This window comes from Ochotona curzoniae, unplaced genomic scaffold (assembly GCF_017591425.1).
Source record: "Ochotona curzoniae isolate NIBS_2020 unplaced genomic scaffold, NIBS_Ocur_1.0 scaffold_4683, whole genome shotgun sequence".
NCBI lineage: Eukaryota > Metazoa > Chordata > Mammalia > Lagomorpha > Ochotonidae > Ochotona > Ochotona curzoniae.
Window position 1 is genome coordinate 27,912,244 of NW_024467121.1, and position 17,058 is coordinate 27,929,301.

At 34.9% G+C, this 17,058-nt stretch overlaps 1 protein-coding gene across 1 annotated transcript in view; it reads right to left on the reverse strand.

Annotated features, from left to right (window-relative positions):
- RYR2 (ryanodine receptor 2) overlaps positions 1-17,058 on the reverse strand; it is a 603,900-nt gene that overhangs the window by 383,556 nt on the left and 203,286 nt on the right. Inside the window, exon 3 of the mRNA XM_040967818.1 lies at positions 5,288-5,392. Coding sequence (XP_040823752.1) covers positions 5,288-5,392 — 105 coding nt within the window. The remainder of the gene's footprint in view (positions 1-5,287; positions 5,393-17,058) is intronic.

Below are 17,058 nucleotides of genomic sequence, written 5' to 3' on the forward strand. Positions count from 1 at the left end.
TTTGTCTGTAGCTCTGCCTTTCCAATGAAAATGAATGAATGGATCTTAAAAAAAAAAAAAACCTAAATGGGATGTTAAAAAATTAAGTTGAGGGTAGGTGGTTAGCCTCACAATTAATAAATTTATTTTCCATAGTAGAAAACCTCAGTTCAATCCTGATCCTAACTTCCTTCTGGGAGGCAGTTGCTAAAGTAATTGGATTCCTGCCACCCATGTGAAAAATCTGGATTGTATCCTGCATCTGGGCTTTGATCCTATATGTTTACCTGAATTTCGGGAGTGATTCAGTGTTTGGATAGGACTCACTTATTCTTCCTCTCTCTCTCTCTCAAATAAGAAAATAAATAAATAAAATTTTTTGAGTGAGAAAAGTGTTCATGAATGTCCTATGAGTTAACTCATATAAAAAGGGGTTAGTACAAATTCATTAACAATATTAAATATGAAACAATGATCTGCAGTTTGAAAATACTATCATTAAGTCCTCATTACAGCAAATTTAATGATAACTAAACTAGCCATGCCCCATGTGCCAGGATCAGTTGGGAATAGCAAGAGGAAGGTAGACATGCATTACCCAAGTCTCAGAATAGCAAAGAAGCTGACAGGACCATCAGGAATTATTAACAGTACATCAAGAGAGACCACAAACATAAGAAAATGAATAAGTAAAACAATAATGAAAGTCATTGTGAAAGCAACAATGACAATGTGCTAAACACTCTACAGATACCATCACTGAATGCTGCCTTACACACACACACACACACACACACACACACACACACACACACACAATGTAACTAGAGACCACTATGCTTGGTGGAAAAAGCCAGTCCCAAAAAGACAAATATTTTCCCTGATTTATATATACCTAATATACAGAGTACAAAAATATGTAACAATCTGAGGGATGGCATAAAAGGGTAATCCTCTGCCTGCCACACCAGCATCCTAATTAAATTTCGGTTCAAGTCCTGGCTGCTACACTTTCAAGCCAGCTCCCTCTTAATGGCTTGGGGAAACATAGGAGGATGGCCCAGGACCTTGCATTCCTGCACTCACACAGAAAATGCTGAGGAAGTTCCTGACTCCTGGCTTTGGACTGATCCAACTCTGCCCATGTTGCCATTTTGATAGTGCATCAGTGGATGGAAAATGTTTCTGCCTCTCGCCATCTTTCTCTGTAAGCTCCTTCAAGTAAAAATAAATAAATATCTTTAAAATGTAATGTATATGAGTGAAATTGACATTCTGAGATTTATTGTTAATAAGTGTTTATACTCTTGACAAACAGTAGTTTTTCTATTTACTACTTGTTGAATTCTTTAGTGGAAAATTAAGCTTGTGATTACACAGCACATTCAATGTCACCATAAGACTTAAAGAACAAAAATGAAGCAGAAGAGAAGGTGGAGTAAAGAAGGGAGAAAAGGTAGCGTGGGAAGTATTATACTCTTAAAATTGTGTGTATGAAATATATTAAATTAGTTCCCTTTATATAAACTAAAGAGCAAGTACTAACCTTCCCTAAGCAACACAGCTAATAGATGGCACAGCTGGTAATTTCCAGCAATTTTCTAATACAGAAAAGGCCAATTTTTAATCCTGGGCTTTATCACTAGAATGTGAAATAAAGCTGAGAAGTAAGAGATGTAACACCTCCTCAGAACCTAGGGGAGGAGCAAAGGCACAACAGAAGCAGTGTGTGCATCCAGAGAAGCCCAAACGTAAGTGGGCCAACAGTCTTTTCCTCCTCTTTTTCCAAGTGCATCATCTCCCTCCTCAACATCTTAAAGGTGCTGCAAGTGCCTACTGCAACAAGCCTGGGCAGTTCTTGGCCTAGTGGCTGTCAATGGGCTTTTGGTAAGAATAAAAGCTCCATGAGATTCAATGTAATTTACATATCTAACTTTTATGAGCCAAATCTCTGTCTTATCACACTTTCTAGATTAAACAGACATTTCAAAAACATCCATTCAGACAAGATTTGAATGTTCTGGTGCCACTAAAATATTGGCTGTTTTAGTAGCAGTCATAATAATTAACTCTTTTGAGAGCCAAAACTTTCTAAATTAGGCACAGTTCTCTCCTTTTGCTATCAATATGCCCATGATTTGCTTCATTACAAGTGACAGGGATTTCTTAATAGTTTTTCTTTATTTTCATGAACATCATGCATTTATTCACAGTTCTAAGAGTACAAGTAAAATGGTGTTTAACCATAAAAAGTTAGGGTGTGGTTCCAAACAAAAAACTGTACCCTAGCATCATCAATATGTTTGTCTCGCCCCGTGCTTATTACAGTCTTTTAGACATTAAATAGTATCAGTATCATTCAATTTAACTTAGAATAAAAAAGAATTCAGAAAGAAAACAAGGGTTTGTAAATAAAGTTGATTATGAAAAAAAAGAGGAGCCGGTCAGATGATACATAAAGTTCTTTTTGATGTACTGTTAATTTGTAAGGAGAAAAAAAAAATGACAAATGGTGTTATAGTACAATTTACATTAACAACCATGGATCTTTCTGTAAATAAACCTATTGAATATAATTTATTAAATTAGATATAGCAATTAGTTTGATAAAAGAGTTCACTCTAAAAATTCTATGATGAATGTAGAAGAGCTATACTGAGACACCAAGAAAGAAGTTATGAAATGATACCTCTGGAATCCAAAAGGCTTCTTTGGCTAGAATGGACAGTAGCACCCAATGAACACATTTAATTGACAACATATTTGATAATTACACGCTTCTGAGACTAAAATGATTGTTATAGTAAACAATATCCTTCCCCGTTAGGAAACACAATTCATTCCTCCAGTTACTCCCTAATTCTGAGTTACTCCCCAGTTACTCCCCAATACTGAACACACCAGGATACCCCTCACATTCACACCGTAGGGATCAGCAACCAGAATATTCTCTAACACCATGGCTAAAAGTCACTCGTATAAATTGGAACCGTCACCAAACAGGCTATTATCAAATTTGCTTTGTAGCATTCTTAACTATAATAAAAACTATTTAGAAGTTTAGAAATGATTGTTTTCCCTAAAATAGAAGAGTCCTTAATTTTCAGTACTTTATTCAGAAAAGTCACTTGTAGCCAAAAGTGACTATCAGTTTCATAAGTATATTTTTTTCATAAGGCAGATTTTTCTCAAATTATATTTCCCAAATAATGTGTATTTTACTACACTGGACTTCAAAAGCCGTAATATACACATCACATAAATTTCATTTCACCTTTGACAGAAACTTCACAGATGGAAAACAATTTTTAAAAATCACTTTATTTAAATGAAATTACTGTGAGAAGGGATAGCCACAAATTCTACTTAACAGCTTTAAAAAATATTTTAAATTATTTCTTCTGGAGCTGGTGCAATAGCTGAATTGGCTAATCCTCCATTTACAAGCATCAGCATCCCATAGGGATGCAGGCTCATGTCCCAACTGTTCCTCTTCTCATCCAATTTCCTGCTTTTGGCCTGGGAAGGCAACAAAATATGGGCCAAAGCCTTAGGATTCTACACCCATATGGGAAATCTAGAGGAAGCTCCTGGCTCCTAGTTTCAGATCAGCTCAGCTCAGATCATTGCAGCCACTTGGGGAGTGAACTAGCAGATGAAAGATCTTTCTCTTGTCTCTCCTTCTGTCTGTAAAATCTGCCCTTTCAATGGAAAACAACAACAACAACAACAAAAAACCCTTCTTCTATGCACAAAATATTTAGTTTCCTGAGACCAGCCCAAAGATTTGGGGAAGATAAAAGATCTTTCAAAGTTTTTAAATTTAGAGAAAGCAACTTAGCAACATCAAAATTTAATTTATGGCAATTTAGTCCTAAGTTGGTTACTACCAAAACAAGTGAAATATCAATATATATTTTTCTAGATTTTTACACAAAAGAAAAATGATCTTTTTGTAAAAAGGGGCTTACTTTTCAAATTTTATAGGCTTTAGGGATGTTAAAAATCAGAAAAGGTGGAACCTGTGAATCGGGATAATTTTAAATCCTTAAATTAAGCATATCCTAAAGGGGATGAAAACAGAATAAAAAAATTTAAAGAAAACTTCATATGTTTTGGTTTACTAATTTCAAACGTCAGTGTAACCAAAGTCAACGTGAAAAATTAAATACACACATTATGTGTGCAGTTTTTGTACACTAAGTATTTAGTCTAATGTCAAAAATCACTAAAGTTCCTCACATACATTTAAGAGAATGGTACAATTTTTTTTTTGCTTTAATTTTATCTTAAAATTTGAATTTTATGGTACAATTCTGTATAGTCTGGGATTCCCCTTCCCCCAATTCCCATGAGAACAGTACAATTTAGAATGAATCATAAAAAATTTAAATTATAAGCTCCATAACTCTAAAAGTAAAAACTGCAAGTGTGAGAACAATGGCACATCATGATGGACCACCCATTGTTATTAACCTAGGGGTTTTCATTTTTCAATCTTTTCATTTTTTCCAACCATATCAATGATAAAAAAAAACCAAAAGCAATATGTAGATTAATAATAGTAAAATAAATTTTTCTGTGTGACCTCTAGAACTATTATAGCTTATAAAACCTTATACTGTAGTTATCAGAATAAAAAAGAAAGTATCAAAACACATGATCATTTAGCTTACAGCTTATTGTAATCTTTTAAAAAATGACTTCAGAATGGATGATACCCCAGAAATCAACCAAGCCAAATGGATTTTTCAAAGAAAAATATTTGCATTAAGGGACAGAATAAGAATCAACTGTCAGAAGGAAATGTATAGCTGTTTGTGAAATTACAGCTGACTAAAGCTGCATCATCCCAGTTTCTTACCTAAAATATGCAACAGTGTCATGAAATTCTATTAGCCAAAAGAAGCCTGGGACACAATCACATGGTAAAGGCATTTAAAAATTAAAGTTAATGATAATAGCCATGCATAAAACATTTGGTTAAAACAACAATGACAGCAGCTCTGAACATGGAGAGAAACAAACAAACGTCCAACGAAAACTTCTTTTAGAAACCACTGATGTAAGCATGAGGCTAAGGAAAACAATCACACTGAGCTGTGTATTTTTATCAATTCACTGATTTCTTTAAAATATGCAAGACACTCCAGCCTGCTGGATCAGACAGAAAATCAAACCTATGAAAATAAAAAGTAAAAGACATTGACATTTTAGCAAAAGAACATCTCCAATATTGGAGAAAAAAATACACAGACAGCATCTCAGTTCCTCAAATCCTGCAAGTCAGCAAAAACCGAGTACTTGCCCCTTCTGATTTCTCCACTGTGTTAGCCAGCATCTCCTGCAGGGCCCGGACTGAGAGAGACTGTTCCAGCACAAAGGTACAGATGGAGAGGTCTGGAGGAACATTCTGCATGGGAAGAAGGACAGTCATGAGCAACAGCACAGTGCACACAGACCTGGTTTGCTACAGCTGACTCCAGTGTCTTTCACAGAGAAATACTTGCCATCCCCTTCTAAGGGTTCCCAAATCATCAGAAAACACTACCATGACTACTCATGTTTAACATGTTTCACTCACACACACAGCTGCCATGTATCAAATGCTTAGTTAGATGCACTGCACCAAGTACCTTTAGGAAACATCCTTGTTGCACCAGGCAAGGATTACTACTGTTGTTGTGTGGACAGGAAAATACAGAAGTTAGATTGCTTATAACAACTCCCAGGAGTATAAAAATTTCAGGACAAGATCAAATTTAGGTCTATCTGATTGTTAAGCATACATTTTGAACCTACCAAGCACCATACTAAAAAAAAATAATAAAGAACAGAAAACAAATGCACACCTCAAATTAATCATGAGGCTGAGCAAATACAATTGAACTGGGATCTACATACTTCTAAGAGTGGGGAAGCTTTTACTGGCCAAGGGCTATCTGAATATTTAAAATATCATGTGCTGGCCACAGAAAATTCCCAACTTAAAAATCAGTCTTTTTTGATTTACTGAGTTTCAGATGCCACTTGTGCTTGCCTTGGTAGACCCAGACAAAACAATTTCTCAGGCCTTATTATGGTCCACCTGTGGGCTGGATGTTGGCCACTCCTGTTAGGTCATCATTCGTTGCTCCCAGAAGCGTTACCAGAAAGCTGGATCAGAAGTGTAGACTAATGAGAATTTGAACCAGGTAATACAATCAGGGATGCACAATTCCCAAACCATGGCTTAAGAAGTTGAGCCACATCACCAGCCCCATTAATGCTCTTTAATATGGAGACAAAATAAATTTCATCAGGATATGTGTACTTTGGCAAAGGTAACAACCTTCAAGCTAACAGCACTAATTGTGCACTTTAAAAAAATAATAAATTCAAACTGTTCTCCCTAAATAACCTTTGCAGGGAAAATTCCCACAAGTACAATCACAAAGCAGCCTCTGGCTTCCTGGCACTAGAGAGGCTATGGAAAATCAATTAGGTTTCCCACTGAGTCATCTATCAAACCATTTGGCCACCTAACTTAACCACCTAACTCACTTAAAAACCCACTGAAACATGTCCTTACCTTAACTGAACTAAAACCAGTAGTTCATATAACACAAGCCACATTAAACCATCCCTCTGGTTATCATTGTGTAAAATCCACTTTAACATCCTTATGTCTTTGCTCATTTTTAAAGATTTTATTTTTACGGGAAAGTCAGATCTACAGAGAGGAGGAGAGACAGAGAGGAAGAAGATCTTTCACCTGATGGTTAACTCAAGTGGTCACAATGGCCGGAGCTGCATCAATCCAAAGCCAGGAGCCCAAAGCCTCTTCCTGGCCTCCCACACGTGTGCAGGGTCCCAAGACTTTGGGCTTTCCTTGACTGCTTTCCCAGGCCACAAGCAGGGAGCTGGATGGGAAGCAGGGCTGCCAGGATTAGAACCAATGCCCATGTGGGATCCTGGCACATGCAAGGTGAAAACTTTAGCTACTAGACCACGCAGGGCCCTGTCTGCTTATTTTTTTTTTCTTCCTCAGCCTAAAATATTCTTTTCCAGGTCTGTACCCATGGAAGCAAGTACATGTTTAAAATCACACATAAATGAAATCTACAATAAACACATTTTCCTTGAAGAGAAGTCAGACAGCATGGAAAAACTGAAAATCTCCTTTCATTTTCTCTTCTTCCCAGAAGTACCCACTCTTGGCTTTTGGGTGTGCATCTTGTCAGGTCTTTTTGCTATGCTCATATAGAAACATATTGGAGAACTCTGCACAATTTACAATCTTTAAGTTACTAATATATCATGGATTTCACCATCTATCAGCAAACATGTATCTTCTTTATGCAGAATAGATGCAACCATGTTGTCACTTAACTGTTAGATTGAGTCAAGTGTTCAGCTACACACACATCCATTTAGTTTACTACCAACAACCAATATCAACCTAAGATAATTACTTAGACAAGGAAAGTGCTCAATATTCGAAGACCTGACTTCCAACTATGGTTTCATCTGTTTTGACAAATTAAGCAAACACATAAAGATACAGATCGTGCTCTAAAGACATAGGGTTCTTAACTTTGTTTTCTTCTAATATTCCCTGGTTTCTATGATGAAAGGTTAACAAGTTTACACACTGTCTTTCAACTGTGCTCAAAAGTATTGCAACACATATTTGGAGGATTAATGATGTATTACATTTTAATAGTTTGGCATCAGATGGCAAAGGGCCCAGCACCGAACAGTAATCAGAAGTCAAGTCTGACAGGTCTGATCTTATTCACTTAGGAAGTGGAAAAATACCTATGTAACAGAATTATTCTGAAATTGAAGCAAGAAAATCAATGCATCTAAACTGGAAAATTCTTGTACAGTGAATGAAAACTGCCTCAGATTGAAAGCTTAGCTTCAAAGAAACATAAATTAAGAGAAAGTCTACTCCCACACCAAGAAATGTGAAGACAGTATAGCTGAAAACTCAGCAGATGGTCTGAAGCTGAGGCAGGTTTGTTTTTGCTCAGCCTCCCATCTGTTAAGCAACCTTTGGCAAAACAGTGTTAACTACTGAGGGTCAACTTCTCTCCAGAGTACAGGGACATCAAACTCAAGTCTTCTCCAAAAGATAAAGTTGCTTGTTGTTAATCTACCAACTGGTGACATAAAACAGGCAAAATTTCACCTACCAGATGGCAATAATATCGTTTCAAAATGTTTACACATTCTTAAATGACAACAAAACAATGGCACTGTATCTTGTTGACTTATGTGAAATATTGTGAAAGGGAGATATCAACCAAGATGTTGAGGAAAATCTTAGTATCTTTTTTTCCCTTCATATTTTTTCAAAACTCTAATCATAAAATTTTTACCATATTCCCACACTAAAAATGTGATGCCTAGAGATTCGCACCTTTTCATGGGTATTCATAGTTCTGGGTAGTTGCTCTGTTGTGTTTCCTTTATCAAACTTCGTTGACTTTAACAAGAAATATCTTTTCTTACTTTCTTGGACTAGCTTTATGAAAGACAGGCTAAATATATACTCCAAACAGATGAAGATTATATGTCTGGGTTTCCCCAGGCCTAAGTGCTTTGAATTTTTAGAAAAACGCAAGTCACTGCACTTGGCATTCTTACCACTATTAGGGTCCAGGTGGGAGAATATATATTAGCAGATTTAAATGCATGGTAATTAGCAATACATCGCCACCTCAAAGAGTCACAGCTGTACCAATTTAGCAACTAACAATGAAATTCTCCTTTGAATTAACAAATACACATATGGTTTTTTAGGTGTTCACTTTGCTCTCCAGAATCCATATTTTGTATACCATTACATACATAACATTAGGTGGATATGACATTCTATTTAATAGAACAAATATTTCAAAATTCTAATACTCAAATGTTCAAGTTTAAAGCTAACAGTATACTAGTTTGATGCTCCAAGCCATGCCTTTCTCACTTAGATTCGCCAAAGAGCTCAGGGCAGATTTGTTCACACACATTTTGAGCAGCAGGCATAACTGATGAGCACACAGTTACATGTTATTTTGAAAATAATACAATCAACAAAATCTGGGGAATAGACTTTTGCTGTGAATTGGACTTTGTGACAAAACACAGGTAGCTTAAAAGCCACATATGCAAACTAACAGTTCAACTGATGTAGCCTTCTCCCTTGGAATTAAGTAAAGCTAACCTTTTCAGGCAGACCAATTTCCACTCCATTTTTCAAGATAGTAAATATCAACCTCAATAGCTACAAAAAGGTTTTCATATTAACTCTCCAGATGGTAGGTAGATGCCTGCTTATGTAGGTGGCATTTAAAATATAATTTCTAGTTACTTATAAATTTGCATATATGATCTTCCAGGAAACTGACTCCATGTCACAAAAATCTACTTCAACGTTTGTAGCTTCACCAGTAAATTCAAAGTTTGGTGTTATTTGAGTAAACAAGAAAATGCTCCAAACAGCATGTATAAAATGAAATTTATAAGTTTGTTTCACTACAAAAAAAGTTTGGAATCTATATGTAGTTATTTTTTTTTCTTAATATACATGTTCCAACAACTTTCTGAAGACTTATTTATAATGATAAATGGACAAATAATCCAAACAAAATAATTAATGTAATATTTGGTCTACTGTAGTCACAAAAGATAAGCAGTTTAAAATTTCACGGAAAATATATTTTATGAAAAACCCATTCATGGATTTAAAATATTTTTGCACCAAAACAAACACCTTTTAATCTCATTTTTTTAACTCCCTAAAAATCATTTCTGGAAATGTCATTAAAAAAAGATTACTTTTATTTGGAAGGCATATTTACAGAAAAAAAAAAAGAGAGTAGACAGAGAGAGAGAGATCTTTCAACCACTGTTTTACTCCCCAAGTGGCTGCAATGATCAGAGATGAGTCAAGCTTCTTCTGAGTCTTCCATGTGAGTTCAGGGCCCAAGGACTTAGGGGTTTGGATCAGGATTGCAACAATTACAAGTGCTATGTGGCTAACAGATGAGTATGTGATTAGAGATTTTAGGTCGGTTTGTCGTAAACAGATGGAACTTCTTATGATTATACCTCATAATGACAAAAGGAGGAAAGGATAGGCTATGTATTCTGTTACTGGGTTCATGATGAGGGTTAGGCGTATTATGTCATATCCGCCTAGTTTTAGTAGGACTGCTACTAAGACCATAGAGCCTGCAATGGGGGCTTCTTGGTTCATCCTCAATTGCTTTCACAGGTCATAAGCAGGGAGCTGGATGGAAAGTGGAACAGCTGGTATGAAAACTGGCTCTCATATGAGATACCAGCACTAGCAGGTGAATGATTAGCCTGTTTAGCCACAGTGCCAGCCCCTAATTCCATTTTTCACAAGGATTTTGATTTACCTTTATGTGTATATGTATGTGTGCATACATTCGCAATATGTAGTAATATGTACTGCTATCTCAAGATATAGTAATAAGACAAAAATGCGTGTCCCAAATATCTGCTGAGTATGAGAATCAGTGAGATTATCAGTTTTGCTCTGAAAAGAATCCCTGGGATTACAGATCTGAATGAAGTCAATATTGTCTCCACTGAAAATTCTGATGGTCTGGCCCGGCGCCGTGGCGCAAGTGGTGCATGCCCGGGATCCCATGTGGGCGCCGGTTCTATCCCAGCAGCCCCGCTTCCCTTCCAGCTCCCTGCCTGTGGCCCGGAAAAGCAGTCGAGGACAGCCCAAAGCTTTGGGACCCTGCACCCGCGTGGGAGACCCAGAAGAGGCTCCTGGCTTTGGATCGGCATAGCATTGGCCATTGTGCTCACTTGGGGAGTGAATCATCGGACGGAAGATCTTCCTCTCTGTCTCTCCTCTCTGTATATCCGCCTTTCCAATGAAAAAATAATAAAAATAAATCTTTAAAAAAAAATAAATAACTCTTAAAAAAAAACACACACTGTGAAACATAAAACATAAAACATGTATCACTTTTTAGTCTTTTGACCAGGATCAAGGGAAACATAAAATACGTTTGTTGAGTAGTCATCTTTCTAAATTTAATTTTCCTACTAAGTTATTCATATAATATTTCAAAAGAACTTGTTAAATTCTTATTGAACTGGAATATTGTTATCTGGGCTTGACATCCATAGAAATTGACAATTAGATGGTAGATAACTAAAGAATGAATGAATAAACATATATATGCCTATATATATAAACTACATAAGCTATGAAAAGAAGAAAAAGGAAAAATTAACAGTTAGGGCTATGAAGTCAATTGAGGTCTGTGATAAAATGATATATGCAAATGTCATTAACAATGTTATAGACACTCCAACCTAAATATTTAAATGGTGGCACATAATATATTAGGTTAATTGTAGTAATGTCTGACGAGAGCTTTTTTCTGTGTCAGAAACAGGAGTAAAGACTAACGGTCGACAAATCTTATTCAAGACACACCCAGTATTATAATGCTGCTGTAACAAATCACTATGAATCCAGGGACTTAAAATTTATTGCCTGTTAGTTCCAGATATTGACAGTCTGACAGCAGTTTTGTTGGGCTAAAGTTAAGATCAGAGCAACATTGATTCTTTTTGGAGGTTCTCAGGAGAGAATCTGTCTTTCAGCTGCTTGCAGATTGGCTTGTGCCCCAATCCTCCTTCATGAAATCCCATCATTTTATCTCTACTTCAGCCATCATCCTCCCCCTACCATCTTACAAGACTACTTGCAGTGACATTTTTAGCACACTCAGAAAATTCAGGAAAATGCCACCGTCTCTAAATCCTTAATTTATTATTATCTCCAAAATCCCTTTAGTCACATACTGCAACATTCACAGATTCTTGGGATTAGGACATAGTTATCTTTAGGAATGACCCAATCTACACAAATTCCATAAGCAGATATCTTAAATGCACATTTGTAAAAAAAAAAAAAACACCAATTATTATAACCACAGGTTGGTACTTCAATACCTGCAAACTCATATTATAAAACATTAAAACTAAGAAAACAGTATTTTCTAAAAATTGTGTTTTCTTATATTCGTTAAAGGACAAATGGCATTTTGCTTGCATTGTTAATGTAATTTGACTAAGATATATATCATTTTTTCTGAGAGGCAGAGAACAAATTACAGAGACGACGACAGACAGAGCTCCCATCTGCTTGTTCATGCCTCAAACGCCCTTAAAAGCTGGACTGGACAAGATCAAGGACAGAAGTCAGTAACCCAATCCAGATCTACCTCATGGGTGGCAGACATACAACTAGTTATCTCAGGCCCTCACAGACAGGAGGCTGGAAGCAGGAGCCAGAGGGGGGACCTGAACTCATACACTTAAATGGAGGGCATGCACAGGCACCTTAATCAATGGCCTAACCACTACATCAAAGCCCTTCTTACATGATTGCTAAACCTAGGAATCATGACATGGAACACAGATTTTAAAGGTTTATTATGAGAACTAGCATTTGGTCTGGTGGCTAAAATACAGGTTAGGTCACCGACATTGCACATTGGAGTGCCTGGATTGACTGAATCCCATGTTTTGGCTTCTGACTACAGCTTCCTATGAATGCAGATTCTGAGGGCCAGGCAATGCTAGGGTCCTTAACACCCATGTGGGAGACCTGGCTTGAGTTCCTTGCTCCTAATTGCGGCCTCCCATTGTGGAGTCTGAGTAGTGAGCCAATTGATAGCAGCTTACATTCTGCCTCCCTCTGCCTCATGTGTATACATATAAAGTTCAATTCTCAAATATTTTACAACCTCTATGACCTCACTTTCACATTAGTTTATAGCTCAAGACACAATGGATCCATAGGATAAATATATAATCAAAATAATGTAAATTCATATATAACATCCTAATAGATTTGGATGTTTTGGACCATTTTTAAAATAGATGTAATTACTATCTTATAAGGGACCTACAATACAGAAAAAAGCTAAATATGATTCATTTAACTATTAACATTTTCTTACAGACAAATTGAAAGCATTCAGCTATAAATTTGTAATTCACAGGGCTAATTATCTTTCCACTGATTAGACTATATATTTGTATTATAAGTCATTATATTAGAATAGAAAGAGCAGAAATGATGTAGCAAAACTCAGAAGGTCCAATAAAGCTTGATTCCACCATGGAAGGGACTAACGCTTGTTCAATTATTTAATTGCCAAGGCCCCAATTTCCTCAAGAGGATACCAGTAGAAGTGGTAAAAAAATTTTTTTTAATTTCTATCAGTTCATTTTAGTCCCGCTTTGACATATCTCTTTCTGCAGTGTGTAATGCCATAAATACAATTTAAATTATGCAAACCAGCGTGATTTTTTTCACGTGATTTTTTTCACGCTGGTTTTATGGAGAACTGTTTATCACACAAAAGAATTATTTAAATTACTGAAATGGCAGTCATATCACATGTAACCAAGAGAATAACAATGACTGTTTTTCTTCATTCTCATTAATTTGAAAAGAAATTCACTTAAATGTCCTGAACATTTTAGGATGTATAAAATGCAAACTTGCTACTACAAAATGTTTAAACAATAGAACAGTTCATAGAATTTTTATACACAATTATTTTAAAACAGGCCATACTATCACCTTTAATTAGTAAATCGCTGAACAATCGGAGGCTTTATTTAAAAAATTATGTAATGCAATGTTCAATACACATAAATTAACTTAAGACATGCTAAAATTTGGGGATTAAATACAAGACTTCATTGGACTGATCTTTAGCATAGTAAACATAACCACAAATGACTAAAAGTAATAAAATTGATTTTATCTACCATGTAACTACTCATTAACTTAGTCTTAGGAAATATTTTAATTTTCTCAATTCACTTTCTGAATTATTTATTTACTTGTTCACATAATATTCTGCTTACAAATACAGCATAATAAAATCATAGTAAAGACAATTTTTTTCACTCATTGCTAACATTTTCTTTAGGTAATAGGTCAACATTTATATTTTTAGTCCCAACATCTTCTTAGCCCTTCTTTGGAAAGATATTACCAAAAACCTGTATATGAAAAAATACTCATTTCAAATAAAATGAATCCACGAACCATATTTAATAAAACACATTATGAACAATGATCAAGTTCTCTGTGTTTCTCCAAACCTATCCTTGTTTTCCTTTTTAATTATACCACATATTTAAGTACAGCTTCAACATATTTTATTTATATTTTTGGTATTTCATTTTGATATAACTGGAAACACTAAAGATCTTCTGTACATTCTTACACTCTTCTGTAATTTTTCATGGTAGCATGTTGTGTTTTTGAGACTCATCTATGCTGAGGTGCGCTTCTGTATTTAGATCCATTTGACTGCTAGATGTATCCAAGGTAAGTCTACAGATCAATTTCTTTTCTCAGTCTATAGCCATTTCTAATTATTTTTTTCCAACAATACTACACCAAATATCCTTACATGTTTTCCTGTACACATGTGCAAAAATTCAGTTAGATTGCATACTTGAGTGAAAATCTACAGTGTATGTTTACCTTCAAGTTTTCTAAATAATTAAACCAGTTTTTTCTATGCCAGGTGAATGAAAATTCCTATTACATGATGCTCTCATCAACAATGACAATCTCAACGTATAAGATTACACTTCATCCTGCTCATATTTTTGTTTCTACATTTTAGAATTTGATGGATAATTAATTCTCCAATTAATAATGTTTTATATTACAGTGGATCATCCCACATCATACAATGTGGTATGTCAACCACATGCATATCTCAGGCTTTCTCTGTGGTTTTCATTTTCATATTGACAGAAAAACTTCATGCTTTGAAAATTTCTAGGTATTAAAATTTATATTTTGAAATGTACCACATAAAATTATAAAACTGAGTCTCTTTTTAAAAATTATTACTAATTACATTGCATTATGTGACACAGTTTCATAGGCTCTGGGATAACCCCAACACCTCCCCCCAGGGTGGATTCCTCCAACTTGTTGCAGTATTACAGATCAAATTCAGTCAAGATTCTTTCTTTGCAAACATATACCAAGCATAGAATCCAGCATCTTATTATCCAGATAAATTCAACGGTTTCTTGGGGAGACCATCTCTGGTCTAAAAGCAGAGCTGGCAGAATATCATCCCAATCAATTAAAAGCCCCAGCACAACATCAACAACAATTCACAACATTATGGAATTAACTGACATGGTATTGAGTAACCCATATGTTAAAAAATGCAAGTTCTTTGCCACATCCTGTGACTACTTCATTGACATTTCAATTTTAAAAACTGAGTCTCTTTTGATAGTATACTAAAGGCTTCAGTCTCATAATTACATTTACAAAAAGTACATGGATATTTAATAGATGAAAATATTCTTCTTTTGATTATATCTATATGTAACTAAATAAATCCTTTCATTTAAAAAATTTGATATGAAGCTCTACACATCAAGAAATGCAAAATGGTATGAAATAATAACTTCAGTGAGCATAAGGCTGCATGACAACATCTGTAAGTTTGTCTTGAAATAAGCAGCACAAGTGTATATTCTAAGCACTGAGATATGCACAGGGATTCTGAATCATCCATGGTTTGCCTATTCCTTAATATAGTTCATTTGTGAATCACTTTATGTATATTCAATGTACTTTATACCATTTATATATTTTTCAGTTACAACATGTGAGATAATAAAATTATTATTGGCCTTCCAGAGGTAAAAACAAACATGAAGATGAAGGGACTTGCCCAAAATGGGATGGACTTGGATGCAACTCAATGTTTCCTGAGATCTCCTCCAGTTTGTCCTCCTTACAAATTAATGCCTTCCAAGGAAAGCAATGAATACTATCAAGCAAGAGAAGACGACATTTTTAAAAGGAGTGACGTATGCATGTAGTCCACTTGTGCCTACTGCTTATAATCATAAGACCCAGATATAATTCCTTTGCACACTAGGTCATTAGGTGAAAAAATGGAATTACAATAAGGTTATTTGGATCTCTTTCACATAATATTAAGTTAAGACTGTATCATAACTTAAACACAAATCTCTTACCCTTTATAGAAGACTTACACAAAAGGGTAAAATGCAGCTGTGTTGTTGAGATTACTGAATTATCCAATAATTATGAATATTTAGTTGGATTTGGCCTCTTGAGTTGGCATACTTAAGCAATATAATAAACATATAAGTACACACAAATGCTTTTGAATTATCACTGAGGCATATGTTAAAACTGTAAAAAAATCTCTAGGCTCAATGGGGTTGCAAAGAAAACTAACCTGTAAGATTTGTATATTCATATATATATTTAATTTTGTAATTTATAAAGTTTCCAGGTAATATAAGCACAATTTTTAAAATAAATTACTAATAATTATATCCTTTAGAACTTTAATACAGAAGTGAGGAGGATCATTCCAGTTTCTGAATTTTGCATTAGATAAAACATCCCTCATTAAAAATGCAATGTCTTATATAAAAAATAATTCCATAAAGATTAAGATTATAAAAAAAGTACTGAGAGGATAGAAGAAAACACTAATGGATATTTTTATAGTTATGGAATGAGAATAACCTTTCTAAAATGCAGAAATTTAAAAATCTATAGTTTTTACTAAATATTTATTTGCATTTTTAAATGAATTTTTAATTGATAAATTTATGTAGATACAGAAAGGGTTGTGAATGTGCATGTAAATGATAATTACATGCCAAAAAGATGAATATTCAAACAGAAACATGAATTACTAATATCCACAGGAATTCACATTAAGCGTATGAGATAGGATTGTTCCAAATGCTTGTTTTTCAGATTTGCAGCATTCTTCTGATAAGACTCTGAGCAGAAAAATAGATGGAAAAATAGATGCACAGAAATACAGCTCAAAATACTATAAACCATTTTGGAAGAAAATACAGCAATAAATATCAAAAGCCCTAAAAAGTACCTGCTTTTAATACAAACTCCATATTTAGGCATTATTCTAAGGGAATACTGAGCAGTGCCCAGATATTTGTACATACTGTTGCTTATAATAGCAAACTTAGAAAACAAAT